The sequence below is a fragment of the Phaenicophaeus curvirostris genome, chromosome 4, assembly GCF_032191515.1.
Source record: "Phaenicophaeus curvirostris isolate KB17595 chromosome 4, BPBGC_Pcur_1.0, whole genome shotgun sequence".
Lineage (NCBI taxonomy): Eukaryota > Metazoa > Chordata > Aves > Cuculiformes > Cuculidae > Phaenicophaeus > Phaenicophaeus curvirostris.
In genome coordinates this window covers 61,930,964-61,956,217 of record NC_091395.1, presented here as the reverse complement: position 1 = coordinate 61,956,217, position 25,254 = coordinate 61,930,964, and the positions used below count along the sequence as shown (strand labels likewise).

At 37.6% G+C, this 25,254-nt stretch overlaps 1 protein-coding gene across 1 annotated transcript in view; it reads right to left on the bottom strand.

The window, feature by feature from the left end:
• TAPT1 (transmembrane anterior posterior transformation 1) overlaps positions 1-25,011 on the bottom strand; it is a 40,995-nt gene extending 15,984 nt beyond the window's left edge. The window contains exons 1-5 of the mRNA XM_069856288.1: positions 24,717-25,011; positions 19,979-20,109; positions 15,763-15,881; positions 4,550-4,712; positions 739-874 (exon numbers count right to left, since the gene is read on the bottom strand). Coding sequence (XP_069712389.1) covers positions 739-874; positions 4,550-4,712; positions 15,763-15,881; positions 19,979-20,109; positions 24,717-25,011 — 844 coding nt within the window. The remainder of the gene's footprint in view (positions 1-738; positions 875-4,549; positions 4,713-15,762; positions 15,882-19,978; positions 20,110-24,716) is intronic.
• Between the last annotated feature and the right edge of the window lie 243 nt (positions 25,012-25,254).

The following is a 25,254-nucleotide window of genomic DNA, read 5'->3' as shown; positions in this document are numbered from 1 at the left end:
CTAGCTCCCTGTCTACTAGACTCACAGTAGGACAGTACTTAAACTCTGTAATACAACCACAGTGCTTCCTAGCATGTACTAATTATGTTAATTTTTGTTGTTTTAAAACAGCCCAATGACAGGAGAAAAAGCAATATAGCATGGAGGAAAACAGCACCTAGTACAAAGAAAGATTAGAAGTAGCCTCAAGATTTTAGAGAAAAAAGGGGAAGTAGAAGAATTGTAAATTCATCCCGTCTATTAAGTACATAAACCTCTATAGGTCATTTTCATCAGTTTACAGTAAGGTGGCCTCACATCAAACTCTTCTGCACGAACGATACGCATGAGTTCATCCCTTGATTTCATGAAAATGTTTTCAAGGTGGTGCCTGCAATATTTCACTAAAATTCCACTGCCTCTTTGTGACCAAAAATACTCAAATAGAAATCAGAAATCAAAGTTTCCATGAACTATCTAATTACTGGTTATTTTTATGACACATTAGGTATTAAAGAAGTTGTCTGCTACTGCAGGGAAATACCATTATGAAGGTCTTATTAAAGCAGTTTAAAAGAGGTGGGTTTTTTCCAATTAATTTAAAAAACCTGTAGTACTGGCAATCTTACTTTGAAAGTAAATGAACATTGCATTACAAATACTATTTATTTTTCAAATACATTAAAATAAAATAACACAGAGCAATTACTGTACAATTTAATTTACAAAATGTTGCAATTTATTGACGAAAAAGGATACAGACATATAGCACTGCCATGAAGAAGTGAGGAATCACGCCTATGTGAGCTCTTTTTCTTTCCTTAGGTTCTGTAGCTGTCCAATAAAGAGCATCCAAAATATCTTGTCCAAATGAAGAAAACAGACGATCAGCCACCTAAACAAGAACAACTTTTTACTGCCTTAAGGCAATATTTTTCTCTCTGACAGTTGAATATGCTACTGTAAGCACAGCTCAACCTAAAGAAGTTTCACATATTTATCACCTTCCATCTCTTTTTCATTCCCTTCCCATTCTGGATTTCACAGAGAGAATATTCCTTTTGTATACTCAGCAATTTACTTTCCCTCGCAAATTTAATATCCCCTTTTCAACAGTACTTACAACACATAACCACGTAGTTTTATCGTAGATGCTTCCTTGGAAGACATCCAACTACATTTCACCCTTCAGCCTTTGACAATGCAATATAAATGTTGCGACAAACTATCCTAAATGCTTTTTTCCCCATTCCTCTAGGTTTAACAGGGAAAAAAAGTAATAAGTGAATTTCAAATGTGTCACAGGGTACACTATAAGCTTACAGGAACAAAAAGCACTGAAATTAGATTCAGCTCTACTGTTTCCTTACATCTTGGAATAAAGTATAAACTCAATACAAATCTCTGCAGAAACCAGATTACAAAACTACAGGTACTGCACTACAACAGCAAGTGACCAAGAGGGACTAGAAATTCTGCCAAAAAGGGAAAATAATTTGAAAAAACTATAAACATTTGAAGTGTAACCCGAAGAACACACGCACAAGTAGGAAAAAGAAAAACCTAGCAGTAACTCTAAAGATGAGTTAAAAATTGGACAGCATCTGAACTAGCAATTCAATACCATAGCAAGAAAGGTCATATGGAGGTCTCAAAGGTCATATGGAGTTCTCGAGACTTCATCATTAGCAAGCATATAAACCAGAAGATGTTTATAAAGGAAACACATTTTTTTTTTCTCCTTATGCACTACAGTTAAGTAAACTAAACTGCACAGGACAACATACAAGATAGCACCCAAATTTGGTACCACAAGGCATCTGTCTGTCTTTCTGTAAAACAACAATTTTGAATGTGTTGAAACTACACGTAGTAACACAGAACTGTTATGTGATCTACCTGCAAATATTGAACCATACCTGTTAACTAGACAGTAAGTTCTAAGGACACCATAAATAAGCCTAGATTTGGGGTTATTTCCTTTACCTTTAGAACCTGTAATTAGCCAAGATACTGAAGGGAGAGAAGTTGTATACTTTAACTTATTCAAGCCAACATTTATTGAAGTTCCCTAAAATATGAAGGCTGGATATCTCAGACTGTATTACATGCCACTCTTTAGGCATTACCAATGAAATAAAATGAAAAAATCACGAGCTGTTGAATTACCATAAATCTGAAGTTCAAAACCCCAACAGTTTGAGAGATATTTACAGTGGTATTGTTTTCGGCATTTAAATTTTGTATATTAAGCTGGTCTGCAGTATTTGGTTCCTGCTCATTGTGATGACCCACTGAGTAATTACACCTGGTGTAGGAACACCAACTACAGAATTCTTAGAGTTCAGTAAGTATTTGACCACAATATTGTGAGGGTTTTAATAAATAAAATGGTGTCTCTGCTTTCCTTTTTATTTAGGCATTCTGTGTTAGCTGACAGGATAGAAAATATTAAAACCCACCACACAATATTGTTGCTTGCTCCTCCAAATATGACTTACCTAAACCCTACATGCCGGCTCCAGGCTCCAGCAGAATTCCATGGTGAGTGCTGTCACCAGCGTAACGCACACTGGGCTTCACAAGGAGCAGGAGCCGGTGGGTCTAAAAAAGAAAAGTGCCATTTAAGCCAAATGTGCTGAATGCTCCTCTTAGGCTGTCTATCTGGAGCATCCAGCACATAATTTGAAGATTTTTGCATTTCTCATATCTGTCCAGGACAATATTCCCTGGGTTTGTCAGCAGCCGAAAACATTAGGACATTGTAAACATCTCTGTCACTCAGCGATTTAACTAAATTTAAAATAAATTCCTATTTTGAAAACCCGTGAAAATGTAAAGTTTATTACTTTTTTTAAAAAAGCATATTTAACAGTTTCTTAAAAAAAAAAATACATTGCTTGCACTAGTAGCAATGGCTTATAACAAAATTCTTCTAAGTAGGCTAAGCAAGCCATATTCAAATCATGGAAATCAACCAGGACTTTGAGTGGGATCCCATGACATTATCTGCCAATACTGTGGTTGCAGCCTACCGTGGTAAAAAAGCCCTTTAAAAAACATGCCCACTGCTTGGCGTGTTGAGTTTCATAAGACACCATGGAAATTAAATACCATCTCCTACTTCCAAATCTAATGTAATTTTTCTGATGACTATGACTGGTAACAGACTTTCTCCTGCTCCTAAAAATGCCACACCCTCAGACAGCTATTCTTAGTTGAGACACGCACTTTTGGTTCTGCCAAACATACTCAAAACCTCCTCTTTTCTGCTCTTCATTCAGAACAGAATGGCATGTGACTACCAATTCACAGTAAACACTGCAGTCCTTTTCAAATTACGTGGTAAGCACATAGTGTTGCACAAGTCACTTCTCTTAATGCTGAGGAACAAGTAATCTTGAAATAACAGAAATTACTATTTTGAGCACGTTTTTATTTAGTAAGTGTAATCTCTCACAGACTATGAAACTATGTATGGATGAATATTTCCCAACACAACTAAAACCTGCATAGTAACTCCAGGCCAATTCAATATTTGTACGTTTTTTAGCAAATTAAAATCAAAGAAAACAAAAGTCCATGGACAACTGAGGTGGCCTGTAGGGTATTTATTTCACTTAGGATAATGAAGTGTGCTCCTTATGCAATATTTTCATATTTTATGAGGAAAGAACAAATGTTTTTAAACAAAATATTCAGATCTTGCTCTAAGTACCATTTTAGCATTCTTCAAACAATGGTACAACACATGTTCAAACATGGTTTAATATGTTATTCAGAGATCTTGGAATCCTAGTACAGTAACTCATGTGTACAAAGCTCTGATTAAATCCCTTTAAGAGGTCGTACTGCTTTATCTATCCTATATTTGCAGGAGAGAGAAAACACTGTAGCTATGAAGTCATTATTTACTTTGTGAATCATTGATCACAGAAATGCAATTGAAAATGTCATGTTTTACATTACTAACAAAATAGGAACAATTTTTTTCTCAGAATTTCTCTTTTGTTACCCCCCAAAATAGAATTTGCATTTCTTGTTTCACTATACTCACTGAATTTACTGTTTGTGTACTCAGGCTTTTATCCACTAGTCAGGTCTGAGACAGGTTAAGGAGTAATGTGTCCTTCCATACAGTGAAAACTACACTTCCATAATGAAGAATTAAACATTAAATTCCATGTTTTCTATTATACCAATTTCCTTCTCCGCTCTCTCTCAGGATCTTATCACTATTTCAAATTAGTACTTTCTACTTTTTTCAATATGTTCAAAGCCTCGTTTATTTCACTTCTTGCATTCCAGTTTAAAACATTTCTTCCTCCATTTCCAGTTCTATATTTTCATTCAACTAAGTTGGTTCATATGCTGCAGGAACTAGGCAATATGAAACAGTATCTTCAAAATTTATTTTTAACAAAATTGCCTGGTTTGCTACATCTAGGCTTATTATCATGGGCATGCAAACATTTGTGAGAATATGAGATGTGCCATAATCTAAATACAAATACAACATCTCAAGAGTCTGAAAAAAGCATGCTTGATATTCTGATGCCAACATTCTTACCTCAAGCATGTTATAGATGATGTAGAGCTTTATGACAGACTGTCCCCTTATCAGATGATACATCATAGAGTAGTCAACATAGTGCATCATGAAGTAGCAGATGACCAATATAACTCCTTTGAGAATGTCACATACCTGAGCAGGTTGTAGCAAACGTCTATCACTGAAATACAAAGGGAAAAGTTTCCAATAATTCATATAGCCACAAAATACAAATGTTGCCAAGTCAATAGGAATTTACAGAAGCTGTTAAACAAGGTTATGCTTTTAATGGGGTTTATTACTATCCCTTCTCCTGCCCCTCACTACAACTCATAAGCAACACCTTGACCATGATACACATTTATAGATCGTACTCCTGAACAGGATAATATGCTCTTATCTGCCACATCCATTTAGTTAATATATTCCATTTGTTGGGTAAGGGCTCCTAACTTGTTAGGAAACTTGCGCATGAATGCCCCATGGCTTTTAATTTACCTCCCCTCTTCCAGCCAATTCTACTTATCATTTTGACTTCCTCAGCTACAGAAATTGTATTTGCTATAACCAAAAGAGAAAGAAATAAACGAGTCATCTCCAATTTCAGTATAATGAACCAGATGCTAAGCACCTGGTTCTAAATGCAAATCTCTATCCTCTTTTAGCTCCACAGTCTGCAGCAGTAAATGCGAACATTTTCACATCAGAGCTTGAGGCTGAACTTAAACCAATGCAGAAGTTTTCTATCTATAGTCCCAAAAGTAACTCAGAAGATTAAATGAATCATTACACAATTTCCTCCTATAAACTAAAACCACAGGAAGAAAACAGCTGTACCTCAATTGCCACAACAGCAGCCATAAGCATAGCGAAATTGCAAGGCAGTCTATTTATTTAGTTTAGTATTAATAGGATGCAAAGCATTTAAAAAGCCTTCAAATTAAATCAAAATGTTATTTGAGAATATTAAAAAAGAGAAATAATTTCTATTATTTGTATGTATTTTTAATATACACTGAATGGCTTTTACAGAATTTAACTTTTTATAAAAGCCAGAACCAATCAGCAGAATGGAAGTTATGAATTTTCAATTCCAGTTTTCTTAAATCATCCAGAAATTAGGCAATGGTCCCATAAATGGATATTTTGAAAAAATTAGAGCAACTTGACAAAAGTTGCACACAGCAAAAAAAAAAAAAGCAAAAAGATGCACACAGCATCCTATTCACTGGAAAGATTTAAGTATTTTAAGAATGTGCTGTGTACAGAACAAACGGACTATCATTACAATTTAATTTAAGGCTGCCCCAAAGGGTCAGATAAACTACAATAGATTGCTGTGCAGTACAGGAATCAGGCATTTGTAGAATAGGGTAGATCCAAATAACGCTCTTGGAGAATTTTATCCCTCAAAGTGACTTGGGTTTAGTTTTTCAACAGTCTGTATATCTTGAAAAAAGTACAGTAAGCACTCAACTTTTTTCTGAAGTTTTAACTAGAAACACTTTATAAATGTTCCATTCAATACTGCACAATAGATCCTTGTGCTTCTCACGCACACAAGAAGCGGAACCAACAGTAGTGCTGTGACAACTTCTTCAAAATACAAATTTAAAAAGTCAAAAAACATCCTCCCAGTTTCAATTTACTCAGTTTGATGACAGAAGAGCTTTCAGTATTTCTAATCCCTAGTCAGTACAAAGGATTATTGCAAAGGCTGACTACAGAAAACTGCTTTCCGGAAAGTGAAAAAAAAGTAAGATGATCCTGGCACTTAAAATACATTCCAGTGTTCTTTCATTGTACACTAAGAAACAGCCCTTCATATCGACAAGGGAAGTGATCTATGTTGTACAACTAACATGTTTCTGATTGAAAGAGATTAACCATGACTACTGCATCAATACACAAAAGCATTTTTATTGAAGCCGATTCCTTCTCTGCTCTGGCTAATAACATTTACAAAAGGATTCTGAGGTGTGGCTCTCAACATAAATTGGCATATGGATAGTTGTTCCCTATAAAGGCAAGAAAATCACATAAATGGGTTAAGTCTAATGATCTGTCACCTTTTGGCAAATATACAGAACTAAGTGTAAAGTCTGCAGTTATGAAATTAAGTCAGTGGTCAGTAAGAACTGAATGCTGCAGTTTTAGTATATGATCAGGCTTATTTATATTGGTTCAATTTGCATTTGTCACTAATCATTCCTGTCCTTCACATTAAACTCTTCAATACCTAACACATACAGGCTGACCTGGTTTTATCCCTGCCATAAAAAAAATCTTAGCCCACACATTACCTTTTCTGCATTCTTTTTTTCTATATATATATCTATATATATCTATATATATCTATATATCTATATATATATATATCTCATCTGCACCATGAGTACAACAGAATCTCAAAAAAACCAAAGCAAAATGCTGGCATCAAGCAACTATGACAACTATACACAAGTCAAGAAAGAAACAAGTAATACATAGATCACCTATATACTAATTTGAATATTTAATTTGAAAATAGGGAGCCAAGAGGCAAGAATTAAACAATACTGAGCTACTGTGCAACTCTAGAAACCACTGAACAGACAGGAGAAGCTGAAAAAGCACAGCTCGTTTCAAAACACTTCATATTTTTACCATTGTGCAGGAAGTGTGACAGAATATAGAGAAAAAGAATGAAAATGCATTGTGGGTATTTTTCCATGAGTGAGAAAAGGAGAAGAATAAATAAAAGAGCCTAATAGCTATCTTATTTTATATTTAACCATTCTGGTTACAAACCACCAAGTGGTAGAATCTTTCTACATAGATCAGTTGGTCTTTTCCTTCGAAGTTATCCCAGGCATGCGGTGATGCTGCAGAAGTGAGTTAAACATTAACACTTTGCCAGCTTTAGTGAACTCCACTCTTAAGAGACAGTATCACGAGCACCTTTGTCCAAGATGCAGTTCCTCTAGTATCCTACTGGATTTCAGAAATACTGCTATGTGAATTGTTTCACTATTTGGCTGATTACACAGATGAATACAATTTAAATTACAAATTTCTTATCTCACAAATCAGTAAATACATGGATTCAAGGCATTTGGACTGCCCTTTAAATGCATCTTAAGACACGTGATTTCTGTCTTTTTATTTTCTACCATTATTCCATTATGAGCAAAACATTTGACACCGTCCCACACAACATTCTGGTCAGTAAGCTGGAGAGAGATGGATTTGATGGAAGGACCACTTGGTGGATAAGGAATTGGCTGGATGGTCGCACTCAAAATGCTGTGGTCAACAGCTCAATGTCCAAGTGGAGATCAGTGATGAGCTGCATTCCTCAGCGGTCAGTACTGGGACTGGTGTTGCTTAACATCTTTGTTGCAGACATCAACGGAGGGATTTGAGCGCACCCTCAGTGAGTTTGTCGACAACATCAAACCATATGGTGCAGTTGACATGCTGAAGAGAAGGCATGCCATCCAGAAGGACCTTGAGAGACTTGACAGTTGGGCCTGCACCAATCTCTTGAAGTTCAACAAGACCAAGTGCAAGGTCCTGCACCTGGGTTGGGGCAATCCCAAGCACAATTACAGGTTGCGTGGAGAATAGATTGAGAGTAGTAGCCCTGAGAAGGACTAAGGGGTACTGGTTGGTTGATGAGAAGCTCAACATGAGCTCAAATGTGTGCTTGCAGCCCAGAAAGCCAACCGTATCCTGGGCTGCATCAGAAGTGTAACTAACAGGTGGAGGCAGGTAATTCTGCTCCTCTACTCTGTTCTGGTTAGACCTCATCTAGAGTATTGCATTCAGTACTGGAGTCCTCATCACCAAATAAACACAGATCTGTTGGAGTGAGTCCAGAGGAGGGCCACAAAGATGATTATTGGGCTAAAAAACTGCCCATAAGAGGACAGGCTAAAAGAGCTGGGCTTGTTCAGCCTAGAGAACTGGAGGCTCTGGGGCTCTTTATCAAGGAGTGCAAGGGCAGGGCAATGGGTAATGGTTTTAAGATGGAAGAGGGGAGATTTAGATATTGGGGTGAGGGTGGTGAGGCACTGGAACAGGCTGCCCAGAGAAGCAGTGGATGCCCCATCCTTGGAGGTGTTCAAGCCCACGCTGGATGAGGTTTTGAGCAATGTGACCTAGTGAAAGGTGTCCATGCCAATGGCAAGGGAGTTGGAACTATGTAACTAGATAATCATTAAGGTCCTTCCAACTCTATGATCCTACGATTATTACTTCTAACATTTTTTCTCTAAATCATGCTGTCCAACATGCTCTTTACAGCATTTCACAAGTGGTTTCTTTATGCTAGGACTTGAGCTCCCATGTTCAGCTGGAGAGAAAACCAAGGAATCAGATATTTGAACTAAACTTCTACAAACATCAAAATACCTTAATAGTAAAAAGTAAGGCTCCATTCTTTCTATTATCTGCTACATAAAATCTTGCATGGCTTTACTATTACTACTGTTGAACACACTGAGCTGTTTAACCATGAGATGATCCTTCAATCTGCACGAATTATTCAAAGTGAAAATCCAGGCATTCCTCTACAGACAAACCCACTCACACTCTAATGCTAAATAAGAATTTAAGACAACACAGAAAAACATACACAGTGAGTTCGATGGGCTACAAGATATTCAAACTCGTCAGCCTTTGGGTACATTAACCATTACATCTACTAATTGACAGAAAATCTCCACTGAAACAAATCCTTATAGCTCCAAATAACATTTATACAAATGTATGCTCAAGAAAACTGGTCTGTTACAGAAAAAATTACTTTTTTCAACACTATTCATAAGCTCAAGATTTAATGCTCATCCTTCAAACTTTCCAGTTTATGTTCTTTTCTACCTTGAAACACATTTAGAAAGCGTAAAGTCAAGTCTGTCCTCTGTCTGGAAAACCACTGTACAAGTTTTCCCTTTACCAAGCTAAAACCAAGCAACTTTTCTTATAAAGAACTAGGAAGAGTCACTTTGCTATTCTACAGAGCTACATTAATATACTACCAAACCAGAATATGATGAAATACCCTGGCTACCCCCAAATTTGTTCTATATATTTTTGGAACAAAACCACCCCCACCCTAAAATATTTTCACAATTACTTGAGACATTTGTAAAAATTAAGAGTCAAACATATTTCAAGAGACACAAAATAATGACCTAGTGAAGAAAAATTTGATGTGAAAAACAGTGTTTGTCATAAGCAATCTCCTTAGACAAGTGAAAGTTTAAGGAACTAGTTACGTGGCAGTCATTTTCAAGGTATGTCTACTTCATCCCATACTTTAATGGTCATGATCCACATTTCTTAAAGTAATGAGTGCTGTCTCCATCTACTGGCTGAAAAATTAGGTTCAATCATTTATAAAGGATATGATCATGCAAATGGTCATATTACCAATATAATGCTTGTGACTGCTTCAACTGAATAGCATTCTGATTTTCACAATTTTCCTTTAAGTTATTAAGGAAGTAAAACAGCTCAAAGCTTTCCGTTTATTAGGACCTACTAAGCCACCAATCCTTTTTTTGTAACAACAGCTGTACAGTTAGAGTTACTTAGTATTAAGTACAGCATTATTAAAAATAAATCACATTTTAATGATATTTGGCTTTAGTACGTAGCTAATGCACAAGTTTGCTTAAGTGACTGACTTCCAAGAAAACCAAGATCAGATGTTAATTGTTTCACTAAATCTTGCATATTGAACTTAAAAGTGGTTAAACCATTTGGAACATAAAATATACCCCAGGACAAACAGGAACTTGTTCTTGCTGTATAAAAAGTCACTACAGTCACGTATGGTATGCTTCTCAGTAACTGTCATTGTAAAATGAACAATATTTTCATTATATTGTACACAAAGTAATCTGTAGAAAAGTATATTTGTCCACGTACATAACTACTTTAGCATCCAATGCATAAGCACTCTACAAACATTACTTTAAACTTAACTGCACACTATGATGTGATATGCTACCATATGACTTCTCTCAGGCTTTCTAGTGTTCCTTAACTATTCAGTGGTCTGATTACATATGGTTTTCCAGTCACCTTATAGAGTAGTTTGGTTTCGAATGCAGCTACACACTAAGAACTTTTTAAATGTGAAAAATAGTCTACTGGAAACATTTTCTTACAATTATGCTGAAGTCTGGAACTAAGCTTGGCTTCAGAAAGAAAAGCTATTTTGATCTAATATCCAGTTTGAGATTTTAAAAAGAGATAGTTTACAGTATGCAGGATTTTACTGTTGTTAGATTGTGAAATATACCAAGTGCCCATAAAAATTTGTCCCAAATGAAGAATTCTAAGATACAGAGAGCTGAGTTTTCCAAGATTACATGGCATTTAATTTCTCAAACAATAAAAAGCCTCTACATGCACACAACACAGCACGAGACCATGCTAAGAATGAAACAAAACCAACCTTGCTGTTAGGGCCCGAAGAGAGCTGTCTCAAAATAAACAAATTAAAAAAAAAAAAAAAAGGTTTCAAATAAGTGACGACTAGCATTAGGCTTCATTAAGCTTTTATTTTTCACTAGCAGAATCAAATACAACCGAAGTCAGTAAACTAACATATGCTGAAGTGCTGTATTTTGTTATGCAGAGCATCAAGTCTAATACTAAGAATACCTGGCAATGAACTTCCAGAACTCCCCAAAATATATGTTAAGCATTACAAAAAACCTGTAGCACAGACAAAAAACCTGAAGTATAGACAAAAATATAGCTATGTACTTGATGGAAGCATTACTTACAATAGACTCAAAAAACTTAAGGCACTATTAACTAAGTACAGCAGGGGCTATAAGTTATCCAAGATATCCTATTTAAAACTGTGCCAAACTGGTTTGCAGGCACTCTATATAAAAAACATTTTAAATCTATTAAGATCACACCCTATTTCCACAGTGATGTGAAGTTACATATGGAGATAAACCTACCATAAATAGCACTGAATCAATTCATTTGTTGGTTATTAAAACTAAGTATTGGTTTATCCTTTGAAATATGTTTATTAATTTAGTTATACTATTCATTTGTAATCAGTCTTTTTACTGATTACATATAGATGTGCGATTTTTTTCTTGACAGCATAGAAGGAAAAAGAAAATCAGGATTTACTCACCAAGGAGGAATCCCTGTGACACCACATTCCATTCTATAAAGGAAGTGAAAGTGCTCTTCCCTTCGGTCTGATTTACAAGAAAGAAAGAAAGAGAAGGTTGTGATGTTGCTACACTATGCACTGTTATGGAAAGGAGAAAGGAGTACTTGATCTGAGTGTTTACTACAGAAAACACTGAATGCACCTGTCTGGTTTTGTTGGTGGAAAGCCACACCTTTTAGTGGACAAGTGCATTACTTTCTCAATGAACTCAAACAGACAGTAAGAAGTTTATGTATTCAACAGCTAAGTGTGCAAAGGTTCAAGTTTATTTAATAACTTGGTAATATGAACAAAGAAATTACTTCTACAGTAATAACGTTTGTGTATTTGTTTGTTTTGGTTTGGCTGGGTTTTTTTTTCTTGAGATATTTTCTTTCTACAGTATCTTTCTCAAAATAACACTGTTCTATTTATTTCCTACTGAAAAGTGTAAATACATGATTTCACAGAAAGGCAATGGGAATTTTAGGAGGTGTATATAATAAAACTGAAGGTAATGATGCTATTGTTGACAGGACCTGAATTCACTTATTTTACTTAATTCAGGGAGAGGAGAGAAGAGTAAAAGAAAAACAGAGAATATTTACATCTATTTCCACATGGAAGAATTGTAAATATCTTGTCATGTATAAGAAAATTCTTAATCTAGTACTGTATTTTCTTAAGAAAGCTAGAATTGGCCGGGGGCGGTGGGGTGGGTGTCTCACTTTCCATAAGAAGTCCTTACTTGCTTCATGGACAAGATGTAAAATGCTTTAAGCATAATTAAATTGGGACTCTCATTGGAATTTCACTAACACACAATTTAAGCTTTCATATCATGGTGTTTTTCAAATAATACAGAGAAGCTTTTCCACATTCCCACAAGAGCTTTTATTGGTGTGCAACATATTTTCAAGAAAAACAAAAAGTTAGCTCTATAAAAGTGGTTCAAAACAAGCAGAGATCTCTGTGCCTAAGATTAATTAAAAAAATGTGTCTGAATTATAAAAGGAAACTGTACCTTTCAATCACAGGTAGAGTTAGTATCATCAAGGACTGTAATTCTGAAGAGCACTCCACCAGATCCACTTGTCTATACCTTAGATTTGTTGTTCCAGCAGGGCATACGAATTTATGTTGTCAAAGAATATTTTATTAAATTAGAGTAGTTTATAAGATTCAAAGACAATAATTTGGGAAACCTTCCATGATGTGGAAGAAAATACAGCAGAGCTCAGTACTTTATATAATTTCAGAAGATGCAATTTAATTTCACGAAGTGTTTAATTTTTTTAAGAGCACCCCACTACTTGCAGTGCAGAGCAGTAATGAAATTACACCTGCCAAAACCACCACAGTCTGATGATTCAGCCTCTGCCAGCTTGACCACAGCAATTTAACCAGTAGTTTGTTTATTCTGTCTTAATGACAGAATCTTGGATTCATCTGACTCAAGCTTTCAAAATTTTAGAGTCTCTCTAAAGTAGCTATGTTAACACCAATATAGCTCTGAAAAACACACAGAATTAAATATACTCAAAAGGAAAGGTCAAGCAATGAGGAATGATGACTTAAGCAGTCAAACAGAAGCACTTACACTGTGCATCAAAAGGAAACAGTTATTTAAGTTACTTTACTCTTTGCTCCCATTCAGAGCTCTTTAAAACAGAATATTAAAATATGTAGAAGAGGCAATGGAGTACTCCCCCTACATTTCAATACTGCGCACAGTAACACAGACGGGAATTAAGCTCATCTTACATAGAATGTGTTTTTATTCTTTTAATGAAATAATGAGTAATATAACCCTTTTCTACACTGAAAAGAGCAGAAAGTTATGAGGAAATAAAGAGTAAACTGGAAGGCAGACAGAACACTCACTGCTCAATCACTTCACTGAGGTGTTGATAAAAAAGTCAAGATGAAGGGAGGAGCACTTTTATTTACTACACAGCATGGAATATGATGTGGCAGGTTCAAGTAATAACTAGTCATGTCTCTCAACACTTGACATTTGTGAGGAAGAGCAATCTAAAAGATAAACAGCCACCTGCTTTTTAAGTACCTTTTGTAATTACAGATGTATTTTACCTACTGAACTTTCACCTTGTTACAAACATATAAAAATATATTTCCTGAGCTAGAAAAAAAATCCCAAATCTTTTTTGCCACAACTCGAAAAACAATAAAAACCTCCAAAAAGCAAAGTGCAGGCTCTAAATATTTGGAAGCGAGAACTATTACCTCTGAAACATTTCTATTATACACTATAAAGATGAATTGTGAACCTTTCAATAAAAAGCCACCAACTTTAAAGTATTAATGAACTAGACAAAGTCTCAAGTGGTAAACAAGGAAAGAGATTCTAGGGAAATAAATTCCATAAGCATTTCAGGAGACCGTGACAAAAGAAATCGCTTCAGGAGTTTTTACAAAACCAAGGATGCCTTCACTCAAAATTATTTCAATTTCAATGCATCTTACCTGATAACACTTTAAAGTTAACACAGCCAAGTTGAATAATTTAAACTTGATTCTGTCCTGCCTTACACCTTAAAAGTACCATCAAGCAAGCAGACTAAGTTTCAGCAGTGCAGGTGTGTGTATGCATATATACACATACATACACACTTGTGAGCATACATGGTATTTTCATTATTGCTTTCTTCAGTATACTGAACAATACCCAAAACCAGCAAGTAGTCTTTCAAATTTTTTAATCATAATTTCAGAAGAGCAGAAAACTTCTTGATCGAAAGTACAGCTGAGTTTATAAACAGGGAAGAATACTTCTTAAACAGAAAAAGAAGTAGTAAGATCCAAATCAAAGGTTAAAACCCATTACAGCTACCTGAATTTTAATATTTTAGCAGTAATTACAAATAGGCACATAAATTGATTTGCTGTAAGGTAAAAACTAAATAGGTATCTTTTTTTTACACAGCTAGGAAAACTCTTTTAATGTAATGAAAGTCTGAGAATCAGCTCAAAATTAACAGTGTGATAAATTATTGGAGACTGCCACCTAGTGCCTATGGTAAGAGCCACTTAAGTACAAACATTTCAACTAAAATTATACTTTAAAATATTATTTCTTATGCAACTGGAGCACCATTTGCTCTAATCAGAGGATACATTCTAAACTATGCATCTAAAACCACTACACGTGTGAAAGACTATTGCTAACACAAATGCAAGCAACACAATTTAAAAAAAAAAAAAATCAGCTACCATAAATCAACTTCAAGTTTGGGGAAATTCAGAATGAAAACTCTGAAGTCCTTATTTATCCAAGGAAAAGTTCTATCAATAGAAATGCTCCTTTTCTTTTAGGCAACACTAAAGGCTTGCATAATCAGTTTTACCATGAAGTTGATACTTTTATCAAGGAAATTAATTCCATCCACTTTTTATGCCTACACCAGAAAGGCAAACCAAAATTCCTCCGTATTAGCAACTTCTTAGCATTGACATGAACAAAATAAAAAGCAAGGAGTCAAGCTCTAAAATTTCTTAATATTGTTCTGATTAATTAGTCCCATACAATTACTCTCTAAGATTCTTTGAAGGAAAACATATTTTACACAAGGATCCTTTGGGGAAAGTTCACCATGGAAAACTTCTGTTGTAAAAGAAAATAAAAAAACCCCTTTTGTTTCAATATCAAAGACTCTACCAAAAGACACCAGCAAAGTCATTAACTAAGTCTAAGAAATGTTAAAATGCTGTTCAAATAGATGTCAGTTAAAAGAACATAACTACAGGGTAAGGTTAGGTCTCTGTCCTTTACTAACCTGAACATGCCTAAGTGGTGGTGTTATCAAACTGTTGTGTCTGAAGGAAACAACGATGACAGCAGTTAGTGACTGGTGACAAAACCTAAATGTCCCCCACTCTCTTTTGCTTAGGCTAGTTTAGAGCAAAAACTTCTATTTTACAGTGGAAGAAGTCATCAGTAGCTCAAGGGGCACTGAAAGGCCATAAAAATTACCACACGCATAAACAGAAAAACATTACTTAAAGGTGTCAACACCTTTCTCTTCAATCAACTTACCGTAAGCCATAGCAAGGCAAAGTGATGAACCGGAACATTGCCAGAAAAACTCTCAAAGGAAGCAGGGTGAATACATACAGAAAAGCATCCAGGCACAAAAAGATTCCAAAAAACATCAACTAAATTACAAAAATAAAACAGAAGTATGTTAGTAATTTATAAAGAGTTGCCAAAAGTTTATAGAGAATTATATCACAAAAAATATGTTTACATAAGACTAATTAACCAAATAAGCACTATACTCTCACTTGTTCAAGAACGTAAGGAAAATAACACGCTGTGCACTTGGAAGATTATTCAGAAAAAAATTCCACACGACAAGGTCTAAGCAATAAAAGCTTTTTTTGTAAACTTCCATGGATAACCAAACTCGTTCTTTATTGAACAGATGAATTGCATTTGGATATAACTGTAGATCATTTTCCAATAGTGTTTTTCTCTAAGGTTACAAAACTTAAACACAATAACTTCAGCAAAAGAAATGTAGAGCTGTGTGTAGATGTCCACAGACATTTTCTTTCTACTTCCTTTTCAACATACATTTTCCCCCAGAAAAATGTTTTTACTTTGTTAGTTTTCTATTGCACAGCTTACAGCTGTGGTAGTTCTTCCAAGAATATTCACTTGTTTCACACGAAGAAGAATATAAAATATGAAGAGGTAAACTTCCAATTGCCCTAATTTTAAATGCTTTATCCTTAACCTACAGAAACAGTTAAAGCCGTTTCATTGTAGCCACAAGCCAAGCAACCCTTTGATAATCAAACCAGACCTGAACTCTGCAACTGAAAGTTCTTCTATACCAGACTCTCCCTACATGACATTCCTTCTTCATCTGCTCTTTGCACGTACCTAATATTTAACTGAATGGGACTCTAGGCATGCGCTTTCATGCTTCTGTAAGACCAGAAGCTACTTTTTTTTTCCTGCGATGAAAAACACAAAAAAAGGCAAGCTTAACTGGCTACACAATTAAGACTAGCAACAGGCCTAAGCAGGCCTAGACACCTGTGCCAGATACGCATTTACGAGTGGAAGTTGTACATACTCCTGACAGGAAAGGAATACAGTGGTTCTGTGGAGAAAAGTAAACCGAAGCACAGGTAAATTACTTATCTCTCACAATCTCTTTGCCTGTCAAAATAGCTTCTTTGTCATCTTGCATGACAGTCAGTTCAATGCCTCATGAGCAAATGTCACCGATAGGTACCTTTTTCTCACTCTTATTCCTCATCCATCCTTACAATATCAAAAGCAATCCTACCGAGTACGCTCCAGTACACGTACTGGCAAGCCATGTAAGATGACTGATTCAGGAATACAAGCCCTGCTATCATCTGAGCGGTTGCTTTTCCTTATAACACTACTTCTACCAATTCTGCAGTCTATACTTCAACAGCAACATAAAATTAAGGTCTCCTCCCTGATATTCACTCATTCGCTTCTAGTACTACTTCTAAAATTTCAACTAAGTTATCACTCAAAGTTATCAAGAGCAGTGGTTACATATCATGGATGAACTTATGCATTGCATTTTAATATGTCATTAAGTTACCTATTTCTTTGGCACCTTTCAAACCAGGTGCTGAATATCCAAGCACTGAACATGCATCTTCCTTTTTTTTTTTGGTTGTAACTCCTTACCCAAGCAAAACAAAGAGAACCTGTTGCCTTGCCCCTTTGAGTGCATCTCAAATCTAGAAAACAACTCTGCATTTTCTTTTCTCTTCTTGAGTGTAATCAGTTTTTCACACTTTATAAGCTCATGTTAATTTTTGAAATTATTGTTAAACTTTACAATTTCCTATTTTCTGGCACACTGCACTTGCAGACTCATATGCACCCCTTGAAATATAATAAGCACTGAACTTTCTGTTCATTTCTGTAAACATTACTTTTATTGCTACAATCCAAACACTGAGGAGCTAACAGAAAAACTTACAAAGCTTTTCTATCATCACAACTGTATTTTAGCTAAAAAGTATGAAGTTTAATTTTGAGATCAACTGAAAAGTGTTCCCTTAAGACAGCAGGAAAAGGGATCACCTTTTCATTTAGTATAAATAATCTACTAGAATGAAAGGCTTCCACTGAAACTGCACTGGAAAGAGCGTTTATATTACAAATTACCTAGCTTCTCTACATAAAAAAAGTGTATTCAGAACAACAGGAAATACTAATCCTTTAACATCACACTCCACTCTCAAGTTATGTGTATATAATAACTGCATGTTAAAGAATATCTCCTGAGACTAGTCTTTGATAAATCTACTCCAGTTTTTCTCAGCCTACCTGATTATGATTTTCATTTCTAGTCAGTATTTATACTCTCGTGCAGTAAACAATACAAGCTATCAAGAAAATTCTTCTCTTCCTTTCCCGGTGTTTCTCATGCTTTATCTCAATTAGGCAGACTTCTGAATCCCAGTAAAGTGATTCCCACAATAGGTGATGAATAGGTGATGATCTGTAAACTATTTATCTTGCTGTCTAGGTGCTCATAAGCACACTTTTACACATTTTTCAACAAGCATGATTCAATTTGATATAACTAGCATGTCTGGGCTAAGACCAAGCAAAGAACTAACACATTTATTTCATAATCTCTCTGCAAAAAGATAACTATCACTTTTAAACCTACTTGCTTATGACTCAGTTTCATATTCTTTCATATTCAAAATATAGACTGAAGTTTGATTTATCATGCAAAAAGTATCAATTTCACCACTTCACAGCATGAATCTTATTTATAAAAGACTGTTGGCCTTTAGTTGTTGTTAACATACTGAAGGTTTTATTGGAAATCTATGCTGATAGTCCTTCAGAACAATTTCTGTGGCCTGGAGATGGCACATAATAGTCTACACAATTATAATGTTCAAATATAGTGTATAATGGAACTGCTATATTGTTCAACTAAGCCCCTACCATAACTGGAATATTCTACCGTAAACTGGAACAGGTAAACAGTGAGTATGTAAAGGAGATATTCAAAGCCTAAGTGGATGTTGTCCTCAGCAACCTGTCGCAAGCGATACAGCTTTAAGCAAGGCCTTGGACTACATCATCCCCAGAGGCCCATCCCCATCTCATTCATTCTTTGATTTTCTGCAGAAACTGATTAGGAATTCGTATTTTTTTTTTTAAACCAGATCTCATCATGGTCCAAGGATGAATTTAATGATATTGGAGGGGCAACCTGACTGTTCCTGACAAAGGGAATCCTACTTTCCCCTTTCTCCTCCACTGCTCTTTCATCTTTCCACCCTTACTTCAAGCACATAGGCCCTTCTGCCCTTTGCATAGGCTCTGGATTCATGAGCACTGGCTGAGCAATTCAGCTCACCATCCTAGAAAAATAACAAAGAGCAAAAAAAGTGAAGCGTTCACTGCCAAATTATGAACCAATTTAACTCTCAGAATGGTCCAAAAAACACCACAGCTCATGCAAAACAGGCAGCATGTATAAGGCAGGAACTGAAGTGTGAGGTGCAGTGACAGAAGACCCTTCTTTAATTATAAGTCAGAGTTAAACTGATTTAGCCCTATCACGTAACTTCATCCCTAGATTTCAAGAAGTTACATCCCTAGGTTTCAAGAATGTTTGTAATATTACTTTTAATGTTATTACACTGGCAGCAGGGCCAGAATTATATCTACACTGACATAAAGAAGGTGGCAGGAACACCTCTGGAGGGACCATAGCACTTGGAGAGAGAAGGAAGATGTGGTAATCAGTAGCAAGAAGCAAAACCAAAGACCATGAAAACTAAGTCAAAAACCTTAGACAGAAACTCATCCATGACAGTATTTTTAAAGGACTGAAATCTTCCCACGCTCAAAACAGTTTAGAGTGGGAAGATATTTTTTAAAAAATTTAAATTCACATTTTGCTCTAAAAAGTTTTCTTTTGCTTGACTATTCCTTTAAAGAGCAGAGACATCTCTGTATTTGAATTAATTTGTCATCATCTGGACTAGAAAGTTAACCATGTCCCTCTCTGTTACTGACATCAACAAGCGGACACAAGTTGCCAGCAAACAGAACCAAAAATAACCTGAAACAGAAATGTTTAAGTTCCTAACACAGAAAATTACTATTGATGTTTAAATCTTTTTTAGTAGCAAAAATGTTTGAAAAAATAAATATTCTTTTAAACATTTTAGTGCAACAGATTTAATCTCTAAATTAAAACAAATCCTAAAGAGCACTTTACCTTTTCCAGTTCTTTTGGTATCCGCATGCACGTGTATACTCTCTCTCTCCGCTCTGTGTATTTTGCTTCATTGTGTTCAAGGAAGTAACCTCTTGTTAGCTCAGCACTGATGAACCTCAGCAACGAAAGATCTACATTAAGGAACACAGAACAACAGAAGACACTTCAGACATGACCTTTAAAGATGTAGAAGGCTACTATTCTTTCGTTACTTGCTATATCTTTTATATCACATCTAACCCAGAAAGTTTCTGCTGATTGTAACCAGAAAGTCAAATTACTTGGTATGGAAGGAGCTGCCTGAGAAGCAAGTCCTATGCTCTCCCCTTCTGCTGCTGCCTCCCAACGAACTCAACAAGCTACTTTTCCCAGTCAATCATTTTCATCAGACACCCCCCTTCCCAAAAACATTACTACTCAAAGCAGTTACACTGAATGCAATATGCTGAGCAGATCTAACCCTTTAAGTACTGACAGTCATCCTAAACAAGTTTACTAAGCTCTATTTTAGACTTAAAGGCTGTTTTCTCTCAGCAACACTGGCAACTTGTTCTTTATTTTAAAGAACTTTCTGTAATATCAAAATGTTCATGGATACATGATCCCAAGTGATTCAATGTACAAACAGTAAAAGCATGCTGATCATTTATGTGATGATCAGACTGAGGTCTTTCAGGCTCAAAAAGCCATCAAGTCTCTTGTATTTTAATGAATATAGGTAAATAAGCCGAAGGCTGGCTGACCTACGTTTAGTGAACTTATGGCTCCTAAAACCAGACTTTGTACAGGGTAGTCTTGCAAAAGGAAATAAAATGTGAAACTATAATTATGAAAATTCAGGCTGTCAGCATGAGGAAGTTGAGCTTAAGCTTTGAAACTCACTGACAAGGTTTGACATTACCACTGCGTGGTAACACTTCAGAACTGACAGAACACAGTTCAACACATCTGGTTATTATCAGCAATTAAAAACAGGAAATCTCAGCGTTCAGCTAACACCCAAACCCCAGAAATTAGTTATCAAGACATAGCTGAAAAGCTACAGTGCACCTATCATGACACAAGAACACGCTCACAAACAATAAATTCAGATTTTAGACAAAGTCTTAGTGGCTACTGGGCTGGGGCCGGCGGGGGGTGGGGCAGTGGTTGGTGTGTGCACCTTGCACGGTACAATGTTCACATTTTTGAAGGGAGGAAGAGGCCGCACAACACTCTTCGTAAAACAGCCTAGATAACAGGTGTTAAGAGAGGAGTGCAAGTATAGATGCTGTGTGAGGCCTTCACCAAAAACTGGCTGAGATAGTGGCTTATTAATATTTATCATATTGAAGATGATGACAACCATTAGCTGGAAGTGTAGCCAGAAAATCATAAGAGTTTTAAAGCAAATAAGGAATCAGCTCAAACAGAAGCATAGAAGAAGCAGGGTGTGCATATGACCTACACTGCCTTGTGTGGGGGCAGGGGCACAGAACTCGTGGGGATTACAAACAGGCATTTTGAAGTTTGTAGTTGTGTATTAACATTCTGTGTATGTGTAGTATTGTGATTTATGTAGCTGATACCAATCACAGCTATAATCCACTGACTGATGGTCATTGTTATTGTTAATAAGTAATTTAAATCATGATGTGTTTTAATCTATTTGAAGTGAACAATTTTTCCCTGTACAAGCTTGTTTGGAGACCTATTTTGATGATTTATACATTTTTGATCCACTTCTAGTAAGTAGGCCAATGTTACTGTAAGCCTTAAAGGTATTTATTTCAAAACAAACAAAAAGAACATGCAATTTAATGAGCTGTAAAAAATCAATATTGACATGTAAAGTTTCAATCAAAGTTCATTCCAGTGAACTAAGGCAGAAGTTCATGCCACTAAATCATTGCTCAGATCTCTTACGAACCTGTGTTTTGGAGTAACTCTACCGCTTATAACTTTTATGTTTTTTCCCCTATTCTTTCTGGCTTAAAAAGTTACAAGTGAAAAGAGATAAACTTACATATAAACACAAAAATTAACTACTCTGTTAACTGCCTGGGTGTATTTTCTTCCGCCTCAGACAACAGACCTTTCAAGCTTAAAGTATCTTAAAAAAAATTGAGTTTCCTGCTAAGTAAACACATGCATATGGGCAACCATCACGGAGTTAGATAGGGACCCCTTAGAGGCCCCTTCTAACTTAAGATATTCTATGATTCTAACTAAAGAGCTATTTGTTCCCACTCCTCCTTACCTCACACAAACTGCTTCAGGGCCTACTGTTGAAAAATAAATTATTTTAAGTTGCCTCCACCTGGCTACACTTTTACGCCCCAGACACTAAGAGACAATCAGTACCCATGACCAAAGCCGATCAATACACAAGCTCCAGACCATGACTGCAAAACAATCTCTCCAGTGACAGGGGATGCGTTGAAGCATGCAGTCACTCAGCCACCTCCTTTCTGATCACTTACTGCCACCTTATTTCTGTGCCAGTTGTGAAACAGATCAGTGGCTCACCCTGCAGGAAAAACACAGTAAGCAAAAGAACAGGATGAGACACCAAGGGAGGACAAAGCAATAAATCACCTGAAAAACAACTTAATCCTGCTATCAAAGAACCATTTTCTTTTAAAAATAAGTAGACACCTAATTCCTACTTCAAACTTTCCTTATTTCAAATTTCCCTCCTTTGTAATCAGAAAATTTTAGACAGTGGTCTAAGTTTGAACTGTTCAGACAGCATAGTCTTAATGCTCCAAGTACTCTCATCTCTCTCCACACCTCAGGACAGAAAAGCACAAGCATCTTCAAAATATAAAAAGTCTCTAAGTCTTTGAAGACAAAAAGATGATTGCCTACGTTATATTTCAACACATAGATACACAAAGGATAACCATTAACCAGAAACAGAGGAAACATTCATGCAAAAGTGAAGCGTGCTGTGCCTCAATGAGTTTCTACTGTTATATAACCATAACTTTAATCCTAAATGCCACAATTCCAGGCACTCACTCGACTCTCATCAATCCTAAATAAACACCTCTTGCATAAACGCTCAAATAAATCTATCAAGACTAAAACAGTACAGTACTTTTTAAAATTATTTGCTTCTCTTCCAAAGATCTTTGTACGGTATTGGTCCTGCTTTACCATCTTGAAAAAAACCCCACATCTATGTACTACACAACATACAAGTACTGCTAGAGGAGTTAGAATTTTTAGTTTCTCTACCAACAACCTAATGTTTCCTTGTGCTGAAGGATCAGAGATCACTGACAATTTTTAACTGTTTTGAAATTTAAAATCAGTTGCTGGAAGAGTTAGGAATTCTGGCCCACCCACCCCTGAGAAAAAATTCCATATTTTTTATAAAGCTATTTGTTCAGCTGTCTTTCAGGGACATCAGTATGTATTTGGTCTATATTTTTTTTCCACCAGAAAACAATTCACAATACTACAATCAAGCTGATTCTTTACAACTATGTGAATTACATCAGTTTCATCAATAGTACAGAACTGCAGTCAGTGATGCTACATGTCCTATGAGACACAGCACCTGTCAAATTCAGAAGAAAGGCACAGAATGGCTGGCAGATTATTTAAGTTAAATCCTAATTCCTGGTTATTTTATTGGGTTTTTTTTTGATTCATTAAGACCTGCAGTATCACATTCCAGCCAACTCTGAGGCAGAAAGCCTGGAAATGTGAACATCACTTCGAGTGCCTTCCAGATTTTCAACAAGCTCAACTAAGAACATGGTGTTAGTGAAGTTCTTTATAACCTTACCAACATTAAATCAACCCTAACATGCGAAGCAGGCAAATTTTACAAAAGAAGGGACTGCTGTTTTCAAAGATTACTCTGCAGATGCCCGAAATAACCAGCTCAATTCTAACTGTAAACACAGCTGCAGGTTGGTAGCAAAGGCCATGACATTTTTCCTTACTTTTCCCTAAAAAATCCTCAATAACTTTTATTTAGTTTAAAAGATTTCTGATACTCTGCATACAACTTCAAGGCCATAACAGCACCGTTGTTTTCAGTGGTAGAGGCAAAGACTATTGAACCCATAGGTATACATATAAAATAGGCCACGTTAAGACGATGAAGCCTTTCTCGCAAGAAGGCAAGGCGAGCCCACAGCCCTCCCGGCCGGGGGGCTCAGGGACACGGGGCGGCTCCAAACCACTCAACTCCTGTCAGTCCCTCCAACCTGGCCCTGAACACCTCCATGGACGGGGCACCCACAGCTTCCCTAGGCAACTTGCGCCAGTGCCTCATCGCCCTCATCATAAAGAATTTCTTCCTAATGTCTAACGTAGAACTTCCCCCTTCCAATTTAAAGCCATTCCCCCACGTCCTATCGCTACACGCCCTTGTAAGCGATCCCTCCACAGCTTTCCCTCCCCAGTTTTCCCGCAGGACCCTTCAGGTGCTGGGAGGCCGCTGCAGGGTCCCCTGGAGCCTTCTCTTCTCCAGCGTGAGCTCTCCCGGCCTGTGCTCCCAGCTCCACTGCCCCGATCACCCCCGCGGCCCCCTCCGGCCCCCCGGGACGGGCGCTGCCGCAGCCCCACGGTCTCTCCTGGGCAGGCACCGAGCCCAGCAGCCCCGGCCCCGGCCCCGGCCCGAGGCGGCACGGAGCGCCACCGGGACGCGACAGCCCCTTCCTGAGCGCAAAGCGGGGCCCGGTCCGGGAGGGGAGAGCAGCGTCGGCCCCGGCTCAGAGTCCCCGGCGCAGCCCCTCACCCGAGAGGCTCCGCTCCTTCCTCCCGCTCCGGTCGCTCTCGTAGAAGCCCAGCGTCTCCGTTGAGGGCTGCCCCGAGGCGGCGGCAGCGGGCGGCCAGGGCTCGCTGTTCCCCCACAGAGTTTTCGGCTCGGCGCGGCCGCCGCCGCCGCCGCCGTCCTGCTGCTCCGCGCCGCCGCCGCCGCCGCCGCCGCCGCCGCCGCCGCCGCCGCGCTGCCCGTCCCTGGCGGCGGCCTCCGCCATGTTCGCCGCCCGCTCCGCGCCGCGCGCCGCGCCGCGCCCCTGCCGGTGACTCATCACCGCGCGACACTGGGGCCGCCCGCGCGCCCGCGCCCGCAGCGCCCGCCGGGGGGGGCGGGGCCGGGGCGGGGCCGGCCCACGGCGTTAACCCCTGCGGCGCCGGCCCGTGCTGTGCAACAGCGTCATCGATGATAGAGACAGCGAGGCTCAGGGCGCACCGCGGGGACGGGGTGTCATCCAGAGGGACCTGGGCAGGCTGGAGAAGCGGGGCTGTGGGAGCCTCATGAGGTTCAGCAAGGC